At 38.7% G+C, this 24751-nt stretch overlaps 1 protein-coding gene across 5 annotated transcripts in view; it reads right to left on the reverse strand.

The window, feature by feature from the left end:
- The window catches only part of AP1S2 (adaptor related protein complex 1 subunit sigma 2), a 30321-nt gene extending 5789 nt beyond the window's left edge, over window positions 1-24532 (reverse strand). For 3 of the 5 annotated variants that reach the window (XM_030933697.1, XM_030933695.1, XM_030933696.1), the window contains exons 1-4: window positions 24211-24532; window positions 21867-22045; window positions 15061-15169; window positions 14012-14149 (exon numbers count right to left, since the gene is read on the reverse strand). In XM_030933697.1, the coding sequence (XP_030789557.1) occupies window positions 14012-14149; window positions 15061-15169; window positions 21867-22045 (426 nt within the window). In that variant the 5' untranslated portion in view covers window positions 24211-24532. Of the gene's footprint in view, window positions 1-27; window positions 1367-8854; window positions 8950-14011; window positions 14150-15060; window positions 15170-21866; window positions 22046-24210 lie in introns of those variants that run through there. The other 2 variants (XR_004058314.1, XM_030933698.1) reach the window with 2 other exon arrangements.
- Between the last annotated feature and the right edge of the window lie 219 nt (window positions 24533-24751).

A 24751-nucleotide genomic window follows, 5' to 3' on the forward strand; every position in this document is an offset into this window, starting at 1 on the left:
TCTAGAACATTTAGTTCACAGTAAAGATAACTAAAACTTAAGTTTCTGTTTGCTTTCATTCTTTGGTTTAAGGCTGAATATTTAACTTCTAAACAATGCCCAAGACTTTAGATTCATTTTTTTCTAACTTTATATAGTGTTCAAACTGATGACAGACATCCTCCGGAAATTTTACAGAATCCTAAAACACTATATTTATTACTAATATTATGAAAAGATTTTCAGTGTAAGTCATCTGGTCAATACTGAGTTGACCAAAAATTCAATTAGAATATTCCCCTTCCAACAGTGTTTAAATTCATTAGTTCATTTGTATTATATAAACTAAAGAACCTAGAGAAAAATCTTTCCCAGTAAAAAGTGGAAAAGTAGTCACTCATCTGGTATTTTAAGTAGCAATGAAGGTTTTTGACTGTTTACTTATACCTACAAAAGCAAAAAATTTGACTGAGACTGAGGATATTACTTTTTAAAAAATCCTCAAGACAGATTTTAATGAACTCTCCAAACAGATTTGAGTGTCTACAGAAGGACTTCTAGGGGCTCCGAGAGTTCCCTGAAATTAGAAACAAAATGATGTACAAATTTTCCTGGGGAGAGGGCCCATCATCCTTCAGACTCGCAAAGGGATTATAACCCCATCAGAAAGCAAGTTTAAAATTGCTTATTTGAGTGTCTTTAAAGTATCCTCATTTTAATATTTATTCAAGTTGAAACTTTGAAATGTTCAACTACAAAATCATGTAAACTGTTCCAAGAAAAATATCTAACAAATCCCTAAACTTACACAACCATTAATTACAAAAGTATCTGAGGACAAAAGCCAGTTACATTTTAATCCTCAAAGAATTCCTAAATATTTTAAAGAGATAGCTGCCCTTTTCCCCCGACTCAGAATATAGTGGTATGAAGCAGCAAGTTAAAATCATATTAATAAGAAATTAAACTCCCAACTACTTCATTTTCTTACAGAAGCTCTCATTTTCATAGGGAAATTCTTCTGTATCAATGGCATTAGTGATTCACAGTATTTAATGAATGCTTTTTTGTCAATGAACCTCTGAACCTATTTCCATATTCTGTGTAAAAAATAAATTATAAGCCCCAATAATGGATCATTATCCAAGCAAAATTCCCTATGAAAATATCAGTTTAATGAAGTAATTGGGACTATCCCTTGGGATTTAATGTAATTAGACTTTTCAGGTAATGCTAAAATATAAATAACAAACTTGACAAAATTGTAATTACAAACTGAATTTATATATCCTACTACATTTTGATGCATGTCAGTACTCCAGCACATATTCTAGTACGCTTTCTTAAACCCAATGAAACTCTTGCTGTGATACATAGTCTCTGTTTTCTGGGGAGAGAACAAGAAAAGTTTAAGTCTGTCAAATAACCTTTTGCCTAAATAATACCAATCTGTCAAATAACCTTTTGACTAAATAATACCCGTTCTTTGAGGCTTTATATTATAGTTTTTCATCTTTTTCTTTTCTCTCTTAATTTTCTATCATACTATGTAAAAACCAACCATCGAGAGCTTATGCTCATTAAAAGAGGTGGTTTCCCAAATAGGGCCGAGTACGCAACCATTCCTCCCCAGGAGACTTACTGTGAACTACACCAACAATTCTACAGGAACAATTCTCAATGTGACCACCCAGGCATTTCCACCACTTACACTCTGACACACCTTTTACCACTTTTAGGAAAGAAAAGGGTTGATGATAAGCCAAACTATTCTTTACAGCCAATGATCCATATTACTGTACTTAAGTAAGAAATTAGCATCTATTAATTGAGAATATTCTTCATAGAGAGAAACCCCTCATTGGAAAAACATCCTTCAAGAAGAAAATAAACTCTAAAATGCACAAAAATAAATCTATTATTTTTACCATTTTAAGTTGCTTTAATAACATTTTAAATAATTTCCCAGTTTAGACTGCTAGGGTCTGAAAAATTCCGTTATAAATGCCTTAAGGACCACTTAACATTTAAGGTAATTTTTTAGCTAAATGATATGCCCATAATTAACAAAAATATTTTTCTTTCAGATACAAAGAAAGTAGATTCAATTACAAACTCCAGCTTATAATTGAATCTCCCTCTTACCACCAGTACCTCTTGTGAGTCACATACAAATTATATCAATTAGGAATTAGGAAGGGTGAGAGTAAAGTCTGTCATAGCACACAAGGGACCCTGTGCGGCCTAGGCCTACTATTTTGTTCTTCCCCTGGGTACCTGCAGGAAACAGTCACATATAATACTTAGCATAACTATCAGTTTCTTACAACACTAAAACCCCAGTGATTTCAATTAAGTGGGAATAAAGGCCAGAATGAAAACAGTAAGAAAAAAATTTTTTAATCTAATTGTATTATATAACTATAAACTACATATTGTCCTTAGTACAGGTTCTCTGGAAACCTATTATTTGAATAAGGATGACAATGTATTATTTCAACCTGAAACAGGACTTGAATCCCAGGAAATCTTTTTTGCTCCTCACTAATTTGCTCCCCACTAAGTCTACTGCCAACTCCTCACACTGTCTTCAAGCTATACACCCCTCCCCTTCTCCCCGGTCCCAACGATTCTCCTTTAGATAATGTCATTTCTCAAGGCCAAGAAAATGACACTTTCTCAATTTTGCTCATCTTACTCATGAATTAAAGGAAAAAAAAAAGTCTACAGCTTTACCCCATTATCACCACAAAACCAAGGAGACTCTTCTCATCCAAGACCAATGATTTTGATTCCATTCCCATTCTCCCTTCCAATATACTTGTTTTTTTTTTGTTTGTTTGTTTTTTGTTTTTTTTTTTGAGACAGAATCTTGCTCTGTCACCCAGGTTAGAGGGCAGTGGCATGATCTCACCTCACTGCAACCTCCACCTCCCGGGTTCAAGCAATTCTCCTGCCTCAGTTTCCTGAGTAGCTGGGATTACAGGCACCCGCCACTGCACCTGGCTATTTTTTTTTTTTTTTTTTTTTTTTAGTAGACATGGGGTTTCACCATCTTGGCCAGGCTGGTCTCGAACTCCTGACCTCACGATCCACCCGCCTCAGCCTCCCAAAGTGCTGGGATTACAGGCGTGAGCCACTACGCCCGGCCCCAATATACTTTTTCTTTTATTCTATTCCTATTTGTCCTTCTTAGAAGACATGCACTTCTACTTTCCCCTGCATGAAGAAAAATGTTGTTCTCAGCACCCTAAAAAAAGGACCAGATGTAGTGGGAAGTGTAGGATGACAAACAGCAGAGAGAAGTCAAGTTACACCTGTTCTCAAAACCTAAGACAAGCCCTGTTACCGTGAAATTTCCTAGATATTCACCATACTAGGCTTACGACTCACAAGTAAAACCAACCGGGAAGCTATAATGAACACTGATAAACTAGGAGTTATCTGCAGGCTTGAGTCTTGTTGACATGAGAAGTGCTTAAGTAAACCAATGGTATTGAATATCCATGACCGAATGCCTAAACTGCTGATTCTCTTTCTACTAGTACAATGTAGTAAAATAATTTACATTTAATGAAAAGTAAATATAAATAAGTGTAATTTCAAGTTATTGCTCTACTGCAGTTTTCCTTATAAAAGGACTTCTTCACTTATTCCTTGCACTATAAAGTGGTATCCTTCGTCCTTCACATTCTAGAACACAATGGTCCTTTTTATTGACCCTAATCGAATTCTATAGCAAAGGATGCAAAGTCCTTACTCTCAACTCTGGAACCCTCTTCCTTGTGTCAAAGACCAAGAAGGCCAGAGAGTATCTAATCTTACTATGATCTATTTTGAGCAATGAATGAAAAAAACAGAAGAATTGAAAGCACTCTATAAGGTGCCTTTTAGATGACAGGGCTCCCGGTGTCAGTCTTACAAGCATTTGTGAAGTGTTAAGAAACTCAAGCGATTTTTTTTTTTTACATTAAGTTAGCAATGTGTGGCAAGAGTTACATGGTTGCTCCAGATGGTTAGTGTCTAAAATGGCCAAGAGCAGAGAAGTGCTGTACTTTACGTGCTGAAACTTTATTTTAGTAAATTCTACTCTAGTTTTACCATCTGGAGCAACACGATGTATACTCTTTCATTCACACAGCAGCATTTTTCCATTTTTTAAAAATGTATAATACTAAATATATGCTTGTTTTTACACTTCTGGAAAAAAGAGCAGGGGGAACTTCAAAGATTTTCAGAGGTAACACAAGTTAGCTAATATCCTGCTCCTAAGCCTGGGCAACATGGTGAGACCCTGTCCCTACAAAGAACAAAATAATAATAATAATAATAATATAAATAATATAAATATCCTGTTCCTAGATCTTTTCTCACGTGATATACTTTGAGTATCCTTCCATATTATTACAAAAAAAAAAACTGATCTCCTTTCTTTTACAGGTACATCAGTTTCATGTATGGTTGTACCATAGTTTTCTTAACCTATTTCTCATTGATGAATATTTAGGTAAGTTTCAATGGCTTATTATACTAAGCAGTGTGTCTCAGTACATTTTTGTTGCATAAAATTCTTTGAAGTATAACTAATGGGTCAAAAGGTATGCACACATTTAGTCATTAGTAGACATAACTAAACTAATCATCCAAAAGAAAATACAACTTTTAAGTGCTTATCTTTGCCAATCCAAGAAGAAACAAACAAAAAAAAGGGTCTAGTTGATTTTTAAATTTTCATTCCCTTAATAAAAAGACCATTTGTTTTACCTTCATCTGTGAATTACATATTCATGTTTTCTGCCATCTTTTTCTATTGTGCTATTGATCTACTTCTATTACATTTGTCTTATAAATTTGTCTTAAAAATAATGATGAAAATAATTTGCTACATCTTATAAACAACGCTCTAAAACCCATTAGTTATCAAATACTAAAGACAAATCACTTTAGCAGTTAATTGTGCTTTTAAAATAAAAAAGAAGAGGCCAGGTGCACTGGCTCACGCCTGTAATCCCAGCACTTTGGGAGGCCAAGGTGGGAGGATTGCATGAACCCAGGAGTTCGAGACCACCCCTGGCAACATGGCGAGACTCCACTTTCACCGAAAATTTTTAAAACATTAGCTGGGCATGGTGGTGTGCACCTGTAATCCCAGCCACTAGGGAGGCTGAGGTGGGAGGATCACTTGAGCCCAGGTGTTCAAGGCTGCAAGTGAGCCATGGTGGCGCCACTGCATTCTAGCCTTGGTGACAGAGTGAGATCCTGTCTCAAAACAAATATACAAACAAAAAAAGGCAGAATAATTAACTTAGCAAATATAATTTGTTTAAGAGTGAGGGGTCTCACTATGTTGCCCAGGCTGGTCTCAAACTTCTGAGCTCAAGGAATCCTTCCACTTCAGCCTTCCAAGTAGCCGGGATTATAGAAGTGTACCACTGTGCCCAGCTAGCAAATATAATTTTAGACTGCAAAGAAATATTTTAAGCATGTTTTAGGACATGCTGTATTGTATTTGCCTTGGAATACCCTAAATTTAATCAGGGTTTTCCAAAGGTAAAAGATTTCTTGGAATCACAGAATTTCAAATACTCAAATGCTTCTAAATATCTTTACTAAGTAAAACCTTTAAGGCTAATAGGATGCCAGAGAACAACAACAACAAAATAGTCTATATATGCAACAAAAGTCTATATATGTAAATTCTCGTCATTTGAACTATTTCTCCTTTAAGAAATTAACAAATCCCTAAAGTGGCTGGCGAGACTGGCAGAAAATTCAAACGTGTTCTGTCTGCAGGGTATACTCAATTCAGTTTCCACATAAAAACTCAATTACCTTAATAGAAGTTAACAGATTTGGCTGTTGTTGAGGAAATTAAATTATACAGTGACATCCTACAAGCCTTGCTGTAGGTTGGATTCTAAAGTCAACCATAGACTATCTCCCCAGTAACTGGTCATTACGTAGAGGTAATTTTGGTGAATCACAGCGATGACTTTTTTTTTTTTTTGAGACAGAGTCTCACTCTGTCGCCAGGCTGGAGTGCAGTGGCATTATCTCACCTCACTGCAACCTCCAACTCCCTGGTTCAAGTGATTCTCCTGCCTCAGCCTCCCAAGTAGCTGGGATTACAGGCATACACCACCATGCCCAGCTAATTTCTGTATTTTTAGGAGAGACAGGGTTTCACCATGTTGGCCAGGTTGGTCTCGATCTTCTGACCTCGTGATCTACCTGCCTAGGCCTCTCAAAAGTGCTGGGATTACAGGCGTGAGCCACCACGCCCGGCCTAGGAATGATTTTTATAGCTATTTGTGTGTTCTTAAGCACATTTATCCTTTCTTGAATTTTTGCATTTTAGATTAATTTTTAGCCAGTTATTTATACTGTGGCCTACATATAATATTGAAAAGATATAGCAGTCTATAAATGTAAATGGAATCTTTACTCCACAGTGTTAAGTTAAACCAAGGCTTCTTAACCTGGGTACAGCTGACATGTGAGGCCAGATAATTCCTTGTTCTAAAGGGGCTATCCTGTGCACTGTAGAATTCTCAGCAGCATCCTTGGTCTTTACCTACTGGATGCCGGTAGCACTGCACCCCCAGTTGTGACAACCAAAAATGTGTCCAAACACTACCCAATGTCCCCTAGAGGGGCACAACTGCACCACTCCCACCCCATGGGAACCACTGAGTTAATCTAATTGGCTCTAGTTGGTGGGTAAGATTATATTCTAGTGTGTTTGCCTGTATTTGCTAATTTTTCCAGAATGGGAATTTTTAGTTTTTAAAAAAGGCATCAGAGGAAACAAAAGAAAATGTCAGTAGGTGAAAAAAGGACTCGAACCTGAAATTTTTCAGAAAGTATTTTTTATTTAAAAAAAAAATCACTGCCGACACCACAGACTATTCTCTTTGCAGGTCCCTGTGCAGGTTCCAACCCTAGGGCTCATGAATTCAAATTACTAGGTCAGGATCAGCATTTAAGAAAAGAAAAGTAGAATAGAAATAGCAAGGGGAAAATCCTCAAAATTTTGAAAAGCATACAAAGAAAAAAGGCTCAAAAACAAACAAAGCAAAATGATTACAACCTGAGAACCAGTGAATAAGGACACTGGCCAAATTATTTTATTTATTTATTTTTGAGACAGAATCTCACTCTGTCACCCAGGCTGGAGTGCAGTGGCCAGATTTCGGCTCACTGCAGCCTCTGCTTCCCAGGTTCAAGCCATTCTTGTGCCTCAGTCCCACAGGTAGCTGGGACTACAGGTGTGCACCACCACGCCCAGCTAATTTTTGTATTTTTTGTAGAGATGGGGTTTCGCCATGTTGGCCAGATTGATCTCAAACTCCTGGCCTCAAGTGATCTGCCCACCTCAGCCTTCCAAAGTGCTGGGATTACAGGTCTGAGCCACCGTGCCTGGCCAAATTGTTTCTTATTAAATGTAAAATGAAAGGCAACATTTGTCCTGCTTTCTGCCCTTCTTTTCAAGCATTTCCATTTCAAGCATTAATGTAATCAAACTTCATTTATCCAGAATTTGTTATAATAAACCCTGATTGAGTTTACCTATAAAAAACTAAAGTACACTGGCAATAAAAGACTATAGTCTTGTTAACTTTAAACCCAAGTTAAAAGAAAGAGTTAGGCTTGAAGGTTTTAACATGAACTGTAGTAATTACAAAGGAGTTACACAAGTTTGTCTTATTTAAGCAAATTCTAAGAGGATTTATATCAAAATGCTTTTTGCTATTAAATGACATTATTGTATATATTTGGAAGCATCTCGTTTTTTAAAACAGTTTAAGATATTCTCGAGTTTGACTAGCACACCCAAATATCCCTCCCCTCCCCTCCCATCCCCTCCCCTCTCCTCCTCTCTCTCTCTCTCCTCTCCTCTCCTTCCAGCAAGGTTTAGTTCTGTTGCCACCCAGGCTGGTATATAGTGGCATGATCATGGCTCACTACAGCCTGGACCTCCTGGGCTCAATCAATCCTCCCGCCTCAGCCTCCCAATTAGCTGGGACTATAGACACACACCATCATGCCCAGCTAGTCTTTTTTTTTAACTTTTTGTAAGCACGGGGTTTCACCACATTGCCCAGGCTGGTCTCAAACTTCTGGGCTCAAGCGATCCACCTGCCCCAGCCTCCCAATGTGCTGGGATTACAAGCATGGGCCACCGGGCTCAGCCCAAATACTCTTAATTATATCAAACCAAAACTTCATATTAAAAGATATGTTATTCAATACTTCAAAAAGTACTTATTAAAATAATTTTGTTACAAAAGCTTCATTTTTTAAAAGAAATCACTTTTCTCCTGAGTCTTACCTTTCCATTTGTATGCAGTCCCACAGATTATTACTTTCACAAAAATAGAGCATAGTACTAAGATATATCATGCAGCCCCCAGCACTAAAACAAATCAATTTTAGCAGCACTAATCCTCCGTAGAGTACCACTTTCTAGATGAGGCAGATAAACAGCTGCAAATCCAGTAAATCTATTCATAAAGTGGATCATCTCAAAGTAAAAGCAAATTCATGAGTATAATGCTTGCTTTTGGTACCTCACTTATTTTGCATTTCACAGATTAGTGAGAAAAAATACCAACAGCAAACAAAGCTCAAAAGAAAGAAACACCACAAATTTCAAAATGATGCTGTTAGTATAAAAAAGAAAGGTTGACACATCTCAAAGCGCTAATCAACATCATCATGCATCAACCGCTAAGGGTTAAAGCCCAAATGCCCAGTATTTAGCTATTTGATCTTCACGGATCAAGCAAGGACTTAGAAATCATCTCACGTGCAACAGTATTTGCATAGCACTCCATTTTATCCATGCCACAAAAATGGTAAATTTAGTAGTTACCAATAAATAAGTTGGGGATCAAAGGGACTAAAGCCTTAGACTGCTCTTTATCATAAGATATCCTCAGACAAACCTCCCCATTCTTCATTCTGGCTCTATAAAATTAAGGAGCAGAGAAAAACTGGTAAGTGCTTGACTTTACAGAAAAAAAGCCATGCTATTATTTCCTTTCTCATTATACATGTGTATGTTTAAACAAATCCAACTACATCCCACCCCCACCCTATCCCTCCAAAAATCTAGCTTAAAATAGGTGGTGGGGAAAAGTATTCCAAGTATTGCAAAGAATATCAATTTAGGAATTTCAGCATGTTGTACTTTAAGAATCAACTTTAGTACCAGTGGCATGTTAAGACAGCCAAACATTAAAAAATGGATAATGGGCCAATTTCTGGGCTCTACCCCCAAATCTAATTATGTATTCATACAACCAAACACCAAAAGGAATAAACATGAAGTTTGGTCTAGAAATGTCAAAACTAATCCCTTATTTACCAAGTAATGAAGTAAAATAAAAAAAGATATCTTTATTATCTAATCACAATGTCTGCTAATATTTTAGCAACTATTATTTGAATATACATTTAATGTTACATTTTTATTACTGACTGTAATAGGCTAACAGAAAATCTGTATCCACTGACCCTCTTCCCTATTTGGCTATAAAATGAAGGACTACCTTAAACTACGTGTTTATACAAATTGGGTAAGAGACATTTTTAAAAAATTTTTTCTGAAGAAAATAAGCATTCTTAAGGATAGAAATGTATATTTCACAAATTTTTAAAAAATCAAAATCACTGAGATTTGCATATACCTTTAAGCCAACAGATATAAGTTCAAAGTCATCTTTGGTGCTTAGAAATAATCAATTCAAGTAAAAGACCTGACACTCAGTGGAAAAATCATGATACATGAAAAATTAGATTAAAATTAACCAATTAGGACTTCTACTACAAATGTAAGTCTGAATTGAGATCTTCACAGCTATATTTACAATTTTGGAAGCAGAATCATTTCACGAAATTGATTAAGTGAATGCTATATCCCAAACTGTAAGACCAAAAAAGTTATAAATCCAGCATTTTGATCAATCCAACAAGAAATAGGTTGAAAAGTATTATTTATATCTACATATCCAATAAAAAATTCCAACTGCTGATAATCTGGACAATAAAACTTTGCAGTCTAAGAAGTCAAAGATGGCACTGTCTTTTCCACATAGAAAAACCTCTGGGAGAATTATGAATTTCTCACTATATGACTGAGAAACAAAGAAGTTCATATCTAAAACAGAACATTTAAAATATATATACCAAGACAATACATAACTGGGGTTGGGGGGAGTACACAGTGGTTAAGATTTTACACAGCTGTGAAGCCTAGTAGATCTGGGTTTAGAATCCTGGTTTTGCCAGTTGCTAACCAGGTGACCTCAGACCAGTCATGGAACCTCACTGAGCTTCCACTTTCTCATTAGGCTACCTCTAACCTTTCATAGGATGTCTTGAGGATTAGCACAGGATGCTTAAAGCAAACTGCTGAGCCCAGGACCTCACATACAAGCACTCAAGCATTAGTTACCATCATAATTATTTTTGTTGTCATGGTATCCAAAACAAAAAGTTTTCCAGCAGTTTGTGGAGTGCTTTTTCTCTTATTCCACTCGCTATTTTATGAACATAATATTCAAATACTCTCCCACAGATGTAAACCTGTATCATGCATCAAAAATATAAATGAATCTATTTTTAGGAAACATGCATCTTGTCATTCCTGCATTTCTTTTCAGAGTATGTTGATTAAGGGAACAGAATAACCTGAAGCCTTACTGCTCCACACAGACTTGAGCTTGGCTTCATAATGGCCTTAACCTACAATGTATTCTCACTCTAAATTCAGAATGGACCACCACCTACTGCTTCCCCAAGACCTACATGGCTAAGAAAAATGGTTCACTCAGACTGCTAAATAGACAATGTCTCAATGTAGTACTCAGTTTCGTTTGTGTACAAAGCAATGTAAAAGTAGTCACAGAAGAGAAGTAGGACCACAGCTTTCTTCTAAAGACAAGAGAACTGTAATTAACAGTAGTCATTTCTTTTTTTTTTTTTTTTTGAGACGGAGTCTCGCTCTGTCACCCAGGCTGGAGTGCTGTGGCCGGATCTCAGCTCACTGCAAGCTCCGCCTCCCGGGCTCACGCCATTCTCCTGCCTCAGCCTCCCGGGTAGTTGGGACTACAGGCGCCCGCTACCTCGCCCGGCTAGTTTTTTGTAGTTTTTAGTAGAGACGGGGTTTCACCATGTTAGCCAGGATGGTCTCGATCCCCTGACCTTGTGATCCGCCCGTCTCGGCCTCCCAAAGTGCTGGGATTACAGGCTTGAGCCACCGCGCCCGGCCGTCATTTCTTTATTTTAAACAAAGGTTACAAGGGGGTAAGGAAAATTTTACATGGAACCAACCATAGTCATCCTATGCTTTTCTTTCTACACTTACTTTCTCCAATTAAAGACATAAAAATAGGCCGGACACGGTGGCTCACGCCTGTAATCCCAGCACTTTGGGAGGCCGAGGTGGGTGGATCACCTTTCAGGAGTTTGAGACCAGCCTGGCCAACATGGTGAAACCCTGTCTCTATTAAAAATACAAAAATTAGCTGGGCATGGTGGTGTGCACCTGTAGTCCCAGCTACTTGCGAGGCTGAGGCAGGAGGATTGCTTGAATCCAGGAGGCGGAGGTTGCAGTGAGCCGAAATTGCATCACTGCACTCCAGCCTGGGTGATAAGCGAAACTCCAACTCAAAAAAAGAAAAAAAGACATAAAAATAGTACTTCAAACAGAAGGACAACATTAACTATTAAAATACTCCCATAGGGAAATATATATACATATGTACATATACACACACAAATAAATATGGATCTGCAATAATGTTTTTATCCTCTAGTATATTAAATACTAAATATATGCTCTATGGTAAACTTAACATTGCTGTCATATTCTAAGGTCTACAGCAATTTCCCAGTAGCATTTAAAAATCTAGGCACAGCCGGGCACGGTGGCTCATGCCTTTAATCCCAGCATTTGGGAGGCCAAGGGGGACGGATCACTTGAGGTCAGGAGTTCGAGACCAGCCTGACCAACATGGTGAAACCCTGTCTCTACTAAAAGTACAAAATTAGCCAGGCATGGTGGTGCAAGCCTGTAACCCCAGTTACTCGGGAGGCTGAGGCAGGAAAATCGCTTGAGCCCAGGAGGCAGAGGTTGCAGTGAGCCAAGATCGTGCCACTGCACTCCAGCCTGGGCAACAAGAGCGAAACTCCATCTTAAACAAACAAACAAACAAAAATTTACTCTCCAGGAAAAATATTAAAATTAAAAGTTGAACTTCAATAACTTTAAATACATTTTAAAGCAAATGTAATTAATCAGAAAATGATGGGAAAACTTGGAAGAAATGCCATGTTCTGACAGAGCAGAATACAGATCTGTGACAAAATATGAAAGTAATCAAGGGAAGACATATATGAAAAATTCCCAATTTCTAATCCTGGTTTTGACCTAATTTTTAAAAAAGTCTGATAAGTGAACAGCAAAATAAGGAGATACTAACTTTAAAAACCAATTTTACAATAGTAGAGTATATGCTTATAGTCAGCACACCTGATATTAAAAACAAACCTCTAGAATAACATTTTCAATCAATTGGTAAACCACTGTCGCAAACTGTACACACAAGGCAAAGGGTCTGTGTTCATTTCACTACTGAAGAGTAGATGGCATGAGGGTTGCCAATCTAATACTTCACCTTTGCAGGCACCTTAACCACTCTTCTGATAACTACAAGATCATTAAGTGTACAATGTATTGTCTGACATTTAGTAGATGTCTATTCAGATGATGTCATCTCAGCTTCAAGCAATCCCCACAACTGTCCTAGTCAGTGACTGATGCAGTGAGATTCTCAAATAGCTTTCCCTTCCTCAAAGAGTCCAAGAGTTAAGAAGTTAAAATGGAGAAAGTAAGTTACTCTTCTCCCCTTATTTCATTCCCTTAAAACTGAATGCATCCAAGGCTAAAAAATGGGACTTAAAGTCTCCTTTGGTGACTAAAAAAAGACAAGAACAAACTGATAAACAAGTATGTAACAAAGAAGGGACTAAAATAAACTGGAAATACAAAACCATATTTTCAATGCTTCTGGAAAATGAACCAGTGAGCCAAAAATATTCAAGACTTTTATATACATGCACACACACACTTAACAACTACTTTAGTGAAAACACATTTCATTTTTCAGTATTTACTAATCACTTCTCATGCTGTAAGCTTTCCATATGATAAAAATCACAATTAGCTCTAAAGCATAATTCAATTTGGTATCTAAATTAAGGTATCAGTAAGTTTTTAGAAAAAGGTAGTCTTATCTATGAAATGTTAAGCTTCAGAAATAGAAGGTACATCAGCATCAACTGCACGATTAACCCAAGATGACTATGGTAATTAGAAAGAAAAGGGAGTTACACATCTGGGGATATGGAGGTAAGACAAAAATGCAGTTTGACAGAACATGGTTTGTTATTTAAGAAGAGCAAAGAGAAATGCAAATACTGTTTAGTTTTGCTAACGCAAAAAAAAACTAGAAGTTTCTACAAAAAGTATAATTAGAAAACACTATCATTTGCTTGGCTACTTTTGCATTTAATGGACATGAGGTAAAAATATGAGCCAATTTGGAATTAAAATGTCATAATCTCACAGTCAACTCCTGATTATCTACACTAATGAAAAAGGGGGTTATCTTAAACAATTTGAAGCAACAGACGGAGAGTTCTCAACCTACTGCTACTTTCAGCCAATCTTTTCCCTTCTTCAAGTAGTCTGTCCTCTAAAGGTTTAGACTCCAGTGTTTAAGGGTCCAAAAAGGGCCATCGGGAAGAGGCCTGACCGACAGACCATCTCCAAACTGAACCATCCATCCATAGATAACTGAGTTGACGTGACTGACACATATTCCAGTCAATAAACTGCAAATGGATGGACACTACATGCCAAGCATGCTTCAGAGTAATTTCTGAAACTGTAAGAATGATGACTGAGACTTCCCCAGCAAGAGCAAAACATGCTAGTGCCTAGTGAAGAGAACAAGTAGCTTACCTCCTGCAGTAGATCGGCCTGCTCAATTGCTTTAAGGACATTTTTCTTCGATGTTTCCTGAACTTCCCCTCCCAAAAGAAACTCATCCAAAATAAAATAAGCCTTCTCAAAATTAAAGATGATATCTAGTTCACAGACCTGAAAAGGAAAAAAAAAAAGGAAAGAAAAAATTGTTAAAACTTGCAGAAGCAGAAGATGCTTATTCACTACCAGGTAGTGAATAAAATCGAATCAGAGTGAATCAATCTTAACTCTTTCTAAATATGACTAAGTATCACCGGTTTAAATAAGCTTAATTTCCAAATCTCAAGTACTTGAAAACATATTCCTGCCAGCTAAATAAGATTGGGCTCTGCATGTTCCCAATGTGGGCAACTTAATAATTTCTAGTAATAAAAACTGATCTTTTTTTTTTTTTTTTTTGAGATGGAGTCTCGCTCTGTCGCCCAAGCTGGAGTGAAGTGGCCAGATCTCAGCTCACTGCAAGCTCCGCCTCCCGGGTTCACGCCATTCTCCTGCCTCAGCCTCCCGAGTAGCTGGGACTACAGGCGCCCGCCACCTCGCCCGGCTAGTTTTTTGTATTTTTTAGTAGAGACGGGGTTTCACCGTGTTAGCCAGGATGGTCTCGATCTCCTGACCTTGTGATCCGCCCGTCTCGGCCTCCCAAAGTGCTGGGATTACAGGCTTGAGCCACCGCGCCCGGCCATAAAAACTGATCTTTAAACATATATTTCCTGGGTAACATGATCAGAACTGCTAACCAAATCTAAATTCTATACTAAGCACTTACAGGATATTAATGTTTGTCGTTGGACTTGTTCATATTTCACTATTTTAAACCTCATCCTCACCATCTTAATTAAATGAGTTACGTCTGCAGGGCCAGCAATTCTGAAAGTTAGGAACTGACCAGGCCCACTGACAAGAAATAATCATTCCCGCCCTCTCCTACGGTTAGAATCCCCAAGACAACCAAATAATAAACTTGTTAGAGAAAAGGTTCCAAAAAATACTATGGCATTCAATTCCTAAAATAAAATACTACTCACACTGCCGAAATACTTGTCAAGTAATTCCACATAACGATGAATTATTTCCAGGGTAATTAGTTCATTGTCCTGATCCTCAATAGCACAGCAAAAATACAGACTAGCATATCTGTAACGAAGTACAAATGTGAAAAAAACTGTTACCCTGTAATCATGTTTTCTAAATATATTTTCATATCCTATTATGAAAGGCCCCAAGTTTATACAGTTTATTTCTTCTTTCACAACAGTACAGATTTTTCTCGTACACTACAAAAGTAATAAATGCATAAGAGAAATTTTGAAAAGCATAGGCAAGCAAAAAGAAAAAAACAAAATAATCATACCACTTAGAAAGAATAAGTGATTTTGCCCTTCTTCCTTTCAGGTTCTTTTCTATAAACATTTTAAAACACAGTAGACCCAGGTTTTTCCTAAGTTTACTTAATTAAAACAAAATATATAACAGATTAATTCAAACTATAAGTACAGAGAAGAAAACAAAACCTTTCAACTGAAGGAGGACTTGTTGAAGATAATGTCAAGATGAGGTCAATATTTTGGGATATTTTATTGGAATATGTATAATATACACACAGAGAAGACCTTAAGTCCTACAAGCTCAATAAATTTTCAAAGTGAACTCAACTATATACCAGTACCCAGATCAAGAAGCTGAACACTAGTGAACCCTGAAACTCCTCTGCTACCCTCTCCCAGTCACAACCTCCCATCCCCAAGGGTAACTATGCTCTTGACTTCTAACAGCATATAATTGTTTTTAAAAAGGTTTCTAGGATTGTGGAATAAACCACACGAAAAGAACAACAGCTCCACGTTATTACAGAAGTTAGAGAAAGAGAACAGAAAGTTCCTATCACTTAAGGGAAACAGAGACCTGTCCTCAAATTTACCAAGTTCTACACTGTTGAACTGAAGTGTAGTTTATTTACCCTAGAAGAGGGAATAAGGTTGGGAAACTTATATTTTCCTTCAAATTAGGATTCTAGCATACGGAATCAGGTGATGCTTGATCCAAGGAAGCAAAACTTCAACCTTGAGGCACAGCAAGTCCTTTGAGGAGGATTAAAAGGGCATTTTAAAATGGTTTACATGTACTTAAGCCTTTTGAAAAGAAAGAAAATAAAAACCTAAGACAGGCTAAACATAGAATATCTCAGTGGAGATTATAATTTTCACTTAAGATCACTTAATTGATTTTTAGAAAACACAATGGGCAGTTACTGCTCGTAGCATTAATGTAAAATAATACTGTATACAGAATAACACGAACAACCTGTTTTGAGTCTCAATGAATTCTTGCTCCTTAGTATGAAAATAACTAGTATTCACACAACAGCATTAATTTCATTATTAAAACATTTCATCTTATTTGATGTTTTCAACAGCAAGTACTATCTTTCATCCTTGATTACAGATTAAAAAAAGACCAAAAAAAAAAAAAAAAAAATGAGGCTTAAGAGTACAGCGCCTACAAGTGCTAGCAGTGGGATAAAGAGACCTGATCTTTTGACCTTAACTCCAGGCCTTTTTCCACTGTATCATACAAACTCACTTGGCATATTTATCATGACTTTGTGCATGTCTACTCTACGTGTCTTCCACACTCAGTAAGTTATTTAAAACGGTGGGGCTCCTGCAGTCTTATTGAGAGAAGGTATTCACATGTGTTCATTTATCATCATTTGAAGGGAATAAGTCACGGAAGACAAAACAGGGCATCAATGCCAACTTTAACAAAGTGCTCCCTCTCTTTCCCATCACTACTCTGTTTTTGTCTATCTATTTAAAAGAGAATGGAGTATTCCAACTCTCCATCCTCCCTAACCCATGCTCATTAAATAGAACTTTGAATTTGGGGAAACTGATAAATGATACATGAGATTCCCTGATTTAAGAAAACTAAAGATTAAAGGGACTGACATAAAAATGGTAGATTAAAAACGATATGACTAGCTGATAGGAACAGAATGCTAAATAATTTATTATACAAAGTTTACTAACAATTTCAAGTAAAATTCCTTTTACTCTTATTTAAGATTTCCTCATGCTACTATTAAACAATCTAATGCTCTTACCATCCTTGCTCCTTATCCACAGTACTGTCTCTTTCCTTACAAATAAAAAGCACTTAAACACTAGTCAAAGGTCCTAAACTGCATGAATCACTTGGAAGCATTAATTTAAAAATCATCAGGAACGATGTGTCTAAGCCCCAGCCAGTAATGTTTACTTTCACTCAGAATGAAAAAAGAATAATCAAATTAATGAATTCTTTGGTGTAGGTGAACAGATAGCTATCAGGATAATAATGTACCTCTTTCCAGAAAGCTTAGGGAAAGAAAAAACAGAAGCATAATAATTAAGTACCATTCACTGAATCCTCACCCTACATGGGACACTAAATGTTAGCTAAGGCTTTTGCATATTTTACCATTCTAATCCTCACAACAACCGTATCCATGAGATACCATTATTACTTGCATTGATAAGAGACCCAGGTTTGAGTAACCTGCCTAGGAACTGCAATTTGACTCTAGAGCCCAAGTTTTACATTAAAAACTATAGCCAGCAATTGCATTAAAGTAATCCCATAGCTGGCAAAAATTAAAATATGCTCAAAACAATATTTTAAGAGCTTTGAAGAGGAGAGAAATAAAAAATGTCATACTGATTTAGTAAAAGATTACCAAGAGAACCTGAAGTGTACTTCCTATATTTAGGACCAAATGGTTTTTAAAAATTCAATAATGAGCTCATTTTGTTCTCTTAGTGCCTATTTGTAAGTCTAAATCTGAAGTAAAATTAATAATAGACTAGTAAGAAGAAAGGTATGTTCGGTTATTTTTAGCACAGTGGATTAAGGCTTACTCTAATTACTGGCACTCAGATAACATCTGAAAGTGCCTATTCTTATATTCAAAACACATGACTTCTCCGCAGTCAGCTAAATATCAGCTAAATATCAGCTGACTGTGGGTGACTGTAGCTAAAGTGTTCTCAATACTCACTGGTATGTCATTAAAAATTCTTCTGTTAGTAAAGAAAATCAATAATTATTCTTTTTTTTTTTTTTTTTGAGACGGAGTCTTGCTCTGCCACCCAGGCTGGAGTGCAGTGGCCGGATCTCAGCTCACTGCAAGCTCCGCCTCCCGGATTTACGCCATTCTCCTCCTGCCTCAGCCTCCCGAGTAGCTGGGACTACAGGCGCCCGCCTCGTCGCCCGGCTAGTTTTTTGTATTTTTAAGTAGAGACAGGGTTTCACCGTATTAGCCAGGATGGTCTCGATCTCCTGACCTCATGATCCGCCCGTCTCGGCCTCCCAAAGTGCTGGGATTACAGGCTTGAGCCACCACGCCCGGCCCAATAATTATTCTTTAACAAATTCTCAAGCTAGTAATTTGGAGATATATACGTTTTTAAATTAATTTTAAAAGACCTTAATCCAGTGACTCTTCCAGAAAATGCTACACAAAACAGGAATCAAAAAAGCATAGTATTCTGTCTTTAAGGGATCCTTAAGAACATTTATTTTAGAGATAAGGAAACAAAGTGACTTGTTTAAAGTCATAAAACTAGCTAATGTTACAAAGGGAACAAAACTTAAGTCCCCAGATTTTCAGTCTGTCTTTTCAGCTAATATTAATTATTCTTATCCATCATTCCCCCCTCAAAAGGGGGAATTTGTATGCCAAATACTCAGGATGAAGAATGTAGATGAGATAATTTAACAAAAACAACAAAAATCACTTGCTGATATGAACAGCAAAAGTCCCAGTCCAAAATTTCTCAGGAGCTAAGCAGTAATTCTCTTGCTTAAAAAGCTCTTCGCTTCCACCAGTAGGGAAAACAAATCACCTCTTTATACCACAAAAAAAATGTCCATAAGTGGTAGAGCAGATGAGGTTTTCAGTATGAAATGGAAGGGGGAACATATAGAGAAAGAGCTGATAAATTCCACCTTTTGTATATGACTGATATCTCAACAAAGCTGTTATTTTTTTAAATCCACCTTTTATTTAAACGTGCTTGATATAAGTATCAGAGTTGGGTTGGATACCCTTTGTAGCTTTTAAAAGAAAAAGCAGTGGCTCAACACGGACGGACAGGCTGAGTGACAGTTGCATGAACACCAAGCAGTGCTTTCCTTTCTTCCCATAACAGCCCATTCCTGGGATTGAATGCCTTGCTGGTATTTTCCTCCTCCACACGGGGGACTCCTTCCCCTATCTAGAAATAAGCTTAAGCCTCTCACACCTTTTTAAAAAACCTTGTCCCCTATTCCTATGTCTATGAGTGGTTACCACCTCGTCTCCTGTCCTTCACAGCTAAGTTCCCCAAAATAGTCTACACATGCTATTTAAATTTCTCCACCTCTTCACACTTCGCCCCATTACATCGAGAGTTCTATCTCCACTATTCCACTGAAAATGATCTGGCAAAGGGCATTATATGAAATGCTCACCGTAAAATCTACCAGATTCCTTCCTCACTTTCATTGAACTTTATGCAACATCTGGCACTGGTGAAACTTCTCATTCCACTCTGAAGGTCCCTTCTTCACCTCCTTTGCCTGCCACTTGAATGCTGGTGATCTAATACTTTGTCTTATTTTCCCCAGACTTCCATACCTATGCCAACCACATCCCACCAGAAAATCAGGCTTCTCTTAATGAAAGTCACATAGACATCCCCAAATCAACTTGCCCCAAAATAAGCTGAGTTCTCTAGCACACCTTGTACCCCATCAGCAAACCAGAAATGTGGAGATCACACCACTCCTCCCTTTCCTTCGCTGCTCTCTCCACTTTTTGTTGTTGTTGTTGTTGAGGGTCTCACTCTGTCACCCAGGCTGGAGTGCAGTGGCCCAATCAGGGCTCAGTGCAGCCTTGAACTCCCAGGCACAATCAATCCTCCCACCTCAGCCTCCAGAGCAGCTAGGACTACAGGTGCATGCCACCATGCCCAGCTAACATTTTTGTTTGTTTGTTTGTTTTTATTGTAGAAACGGCGGGGTCTCACTAAGTTGCCAGGGCTGGGCTTTAACTCCTGGGCTCAAGCGATTCTCCTGCCTCCGCCTCCCATGTTCTTCCCACTTCTAGAGGTGACCAAGTCTTATCAAACCTACCTATTTGATAATGGCTATTTAGTAATAGCCCTCCTTTCCAGCGCCTGGGTTCAGGATCTCAAATAGTCTCCTACTGATTCTGCAGGTGCCAGTCTCAGCCCCTCCTGCCCTCATCCATTGTCCCAGTTCAGTCTTTTAAGATATGTAAACCTGATCTTTTTCCAGCCCTGTTTAAAATCTTTGCCTCCAAGCTTAAGATCTGAGTTGCAGCCACAGGTCAATCACCAACTGGCATATGGCCCTAGATAAGTCACCTCTCCCAAATTCGCATTCATTAAAAAATTGAAGTCTGATCAACAACGGCAGTTTTTAAACTCAGGAACTGTCTCCTGTGCAGAGGGGTAAAGGCCAAGTGAGCCAGGATACAGGATCCTCATTTCTGATTTCACATGGAGCAGCCTCACTTCCAGTCATTTTATTTAAGGTTCTACCCATGGGGCAAAAAGCTTAAAACGAAACAAAACAAAACAAAATCACCTGACCAGATTACTGTAAAACATCTCTCACCTCTCAAATGATATGATTTTTCTATGATCTTTAATAAGACCAAACCAAACACTGGATACAAAATCACCCAAAGATACTAAATCACCAAAGATCATTCAATAATAAAGAGGAGTCCTCAATATTTAAGAAACTCTCAATGTCTTGTAATCTCCATTTCTTCCCAGCCATCTCCCTGACAAAATATCCAACCCGTATCTGGAGTGCAATAAATGGAAGCCTAGAAGAAAACCAGACTTCTCTCCCACTCTCATTTTATCCCAAACTGTTACTTCCATGCATATTCCCCACACAAGGGAACTTTTTATATGCAGAAATGCTCTTATCTTAAATTCAGTAAATAATTCAAAAAGAAACAAATGGGGAATGAAGTTAATGTCCCCTCAAAAAATGTTCTGTAAAAGAAGAAAGTTTATTTCTTTTAGCCTACTTAGAACAATCTTGAGAAATTTATTTTAGGGTATTCAGGGATTCAGATGTTTATAAAATAAAGATGTATAGCATTGAAAAAATTTTCAGTGTTAAAAGCCAATCTATGAGTAATTCTGTAACATCAAAATTTTAAAAAATCTGTCCTTGGCAAAATTATCTGTCATATTTAACTGCACCCCCACCATAGCAACAAGGGTACTTAAAGTTAATAAACACTACTCACAAACAGATCTCTTATACACACAAAGTTTTTAAAACATTTATGTGATTGAAATAGTCTACATATTCAAGGTATTTATACGTAAGATTCTAAAAATCAGATAAAAGGCATGACAAATATTAGTCACTGCTTTATAGATTTTCAGGGAAAAAGGATTAGACTATCTATACTTGTCTAAATTCAGATAATTACTCACACAATTTAAAATACTGACCCTACTTTCCCCTGCAATGAAATGAATTCATTAAACTCTTCTATAAAGATGATTAAGCATGAATAATCATTTATGCCTTCAATTATATAACTAGTTTTCAAATGATTTCCCTGCCTTTATCATTCCAGCCTCAGTAATTACCAGTGAAAACACCAGTTATTTTAAAAACACAAAGTTTTACCTTAAACCTATTTCATCTAAATCTTTATTAATCATTATTTATAAATGTCATCACTCCAAAGTCTGCAATTTCCTAAATGACCTAACATTTGATTCTATTTCACCTTTATGACAAATAAAAATTATACCTTTTGTAAACAATCTTCAGATCTCGCCACTCAAGGAAGCTGCACATTTTAGGTTTCCGTGCTAAAACGGTCTGAACAAGTTCTCTTGTGATCTTTTTCTTCTCTTTGTCTGATAGTGGGACATACCATTTTTGCAGTCGAAGCTTTCCCTGACGACTAAAAAGCAACATAAACTGCATCTGTTAAGATAAATAAAATCAAGATTACATGTAATACTTTGAATCAATAAAGATTATGTGTTTCACAGAGAAGCTTTGGGGGATGGGGCATTTAAATGACAAATGATTACTAGCCATCAATATTTCTATGCCAATTAAAATAGCAAGAAATTCTTTTGGACAGATCTTCTCTAGATGCAAACCTTCCAGTCCCACCCTGTTCCACGTTAAGTTTGGAGGTGAGTGTGCAAGAGAAAAAAGAAAAATTTGTAATAAGCTGAAGTGAAATTTTTGAAGAAAAATAAAGACCACTCTTTCAATTTAAGAAACTATTCTCTTTCAATTTAAGAAACTATTTTCTACCTGTGCTATACATTGCGCACTCTCTATATGCATCAAAAGAGAATGGTAGACATCAATTGGTTTGGGTATTTTTGAAAGAAACGGAAGACCGGCTATTTTTCACCCTGAGGCCGTTCTAGTTCCAGGGTGAACTACTTGTAGACAGTAGCTTATATCTTGGAATGCTCTCGTCGGTTTATGATGGCATATTTCAAGCAAAACAGAATGATCCAAAATATTAACCGAAAAATCCCATAACTACAAATTTTCCTTAATAAAAAAGTATGTTTTCATCTTACTTTTAAAACATTCCAACTTAAATATGTACAACATCTAGAACTGAGTTAATATAGTATTATGAAAAAGAAAACAAACGTTTAAAAGGCCACAATAAGATTTACACTTGCTAAGTAAGATTTAGTATTGAAACATTACATGAAATACTTTAAAAAAATAGTATCTACAGATAGAGTGGATGCTGAATTCTAGTGTGTTTTATACTTAATTTGTATCTATTTATTTGTGATCTGCAAATGTGTTGATTAGTCTGCATGTTTCATTTTTAACGCCAAGCTTTTTGTAATTCAATTGGTCATCTCAACTGCAAACAGAAGTATCGTTTCTACAAAGGTAATTTAAAGCCAGAATTCACATAGGTATCCTTTTTTCTTTTAACCACTGTAAGTTCCTTTAACAGCGTTACTGCAAGTAAGATTCAAGCATGATTCTCAAGATTCACCACACCATCTTGAATTTGAACACGGGGAGGGGAAATTTACAGAACCAATGTAGAATAAAAATGGGCCCTAAATTTCGGTAATAAATTATCGTCGTTTTTTATAACCACCCAAAAAGGTATCAACAAGATATCTAGAAATTTATGACGTGGCAATTCAACTTCAGTAAAGTTAAAATGGTCTTATTACCTCACTTAAAATGCGTCAGGGGAACAAAATACAAGGACATTATTAGATGATACCAAAGTGCCTCCCGTGCAAGTCCTGAAGATAGCGGCATTCGAAGGGGGCAGCAAGTGAAGCATCAACTGGACATTTACTGCAAACCCGTTCCCAGAACTTGGAAAAGAATGGACCCCGTATTCCTAGATCTTGGTGACCAGAAAGGGTGAGGGCTTGCTTGCAAAGAGTATGGGCTCAAGGCTGTCCGGAGCAGGGTCCTGTACCCGCCCTACCACTTTGCAGGACGAAAAATCAATGTATTCTCCTTAAAATAAATTATGTCCTAACATGGAACGAAACCCGGTTGCAAGGCACGAGTATTCCTTCCCTCGTGTTAAAAACCAACGCTTTGATTTTGCCGCAAATCACAGGGCACCACAATTCCTCGAGATTGGCATTAAAAACAATGGGCTCAGCCGCGGCGCGGGCTCGGGGCCAGCGTTCCTCGGGTCCGGCCGTCGCCGGTGCCTCCCCCCCACTCCCGTGGCCACACTCCATCACTGACCAAGCCCGGGCGAGGTGACAGGCAAGGAGCGGAGCAGACAATGGCATCCGCCGCCGCGCAGGGGGCGCCAAGAGTCCTCGGCCGCCACCGCCCCCGGCCCCTCCCAAAAACGCCCCGCAAAACTTGAGGCGATTCCCGAACCACAGGTGCCGCGGGGCTGTCGCGGAGCCCGGGACTGGCCCCCACATCCCCGGGCGCGGCGCGGAGTGGTGCGGAGGGCGCAGACCCCGAGAGAAGTGAGTTGCGGGCGCGGCGACCCAGTGGCGGGCCGGGCAGACTCGGGGTGGGGTCGCGGGGCGCGCCCGGGGTGGCGGGGGGCGCGCCCAGCCCTCCTTCCCCCTCTCCATCCCCGGCGCCCCCTTTTGTCCCCAGGGACTTACGGCGGCCGCGGGCCGCGGGCGCGGCGGAGCTCGGCCGGCGGCGGCGGCGGCGGCTAAGGGGAAGCCCCTGTCGCCGTGCTGAGGAAGAGAAGCCGTGGTGCTGTGGGGAGGGGACCCGGCTGGCGGAGGGCAGGCTTAGGCGGAGAGGGGAGGGCGAGCTGACAGACCCCGCCCCAGGGGCCGGACGAGGGAGGAGCCGGGGCTGCGGCGAGCTGAGGGGCGGGCTAGGCGACGCGCGGGAAGCGGCTCAGCAGTCGCCAGCGGCACCGGAGGCAGCGCAGGTAACCGCTGAATCCAAGGAAGCCGATTGGAGGCTTCTTCCCTGAGGGGGTGGTGCGAACCGGAAGCCGGGCCACGTGACCCGGAAGCGGCGTCTGCTGGGCTCGCGCGCCCGCGCACTCCTGCTGGTGCCTCCGGGATGCGCGCGGGCGGCTATGCTGCCTGTCTAATGATAGGAGGACGGGATTCTGCAGCGTCCTTAGCCTAGCCGGAGGTGCGGGGCCGGGAAGTTCCAGACAGCGAAGAGCCACGTTTGAGCTCT

Source organism: Rhinopithecus roxellana, chromosome 7, assembly GCF_007565055.1.
Source record: "Rhinopithecus roxellana isolate Shanxi Qingling chromosome 7, ASM756505v1, whole genome shotgun sequence".
In the NCBI taxonomy this organism is placed as follows: domain Eukaryota; kingdom Metazoa; phylum Chordata; class Mammalia; order Primates; family Cercopithecidae; genus Rhinopithecus; species Rhinopithecus roxellana.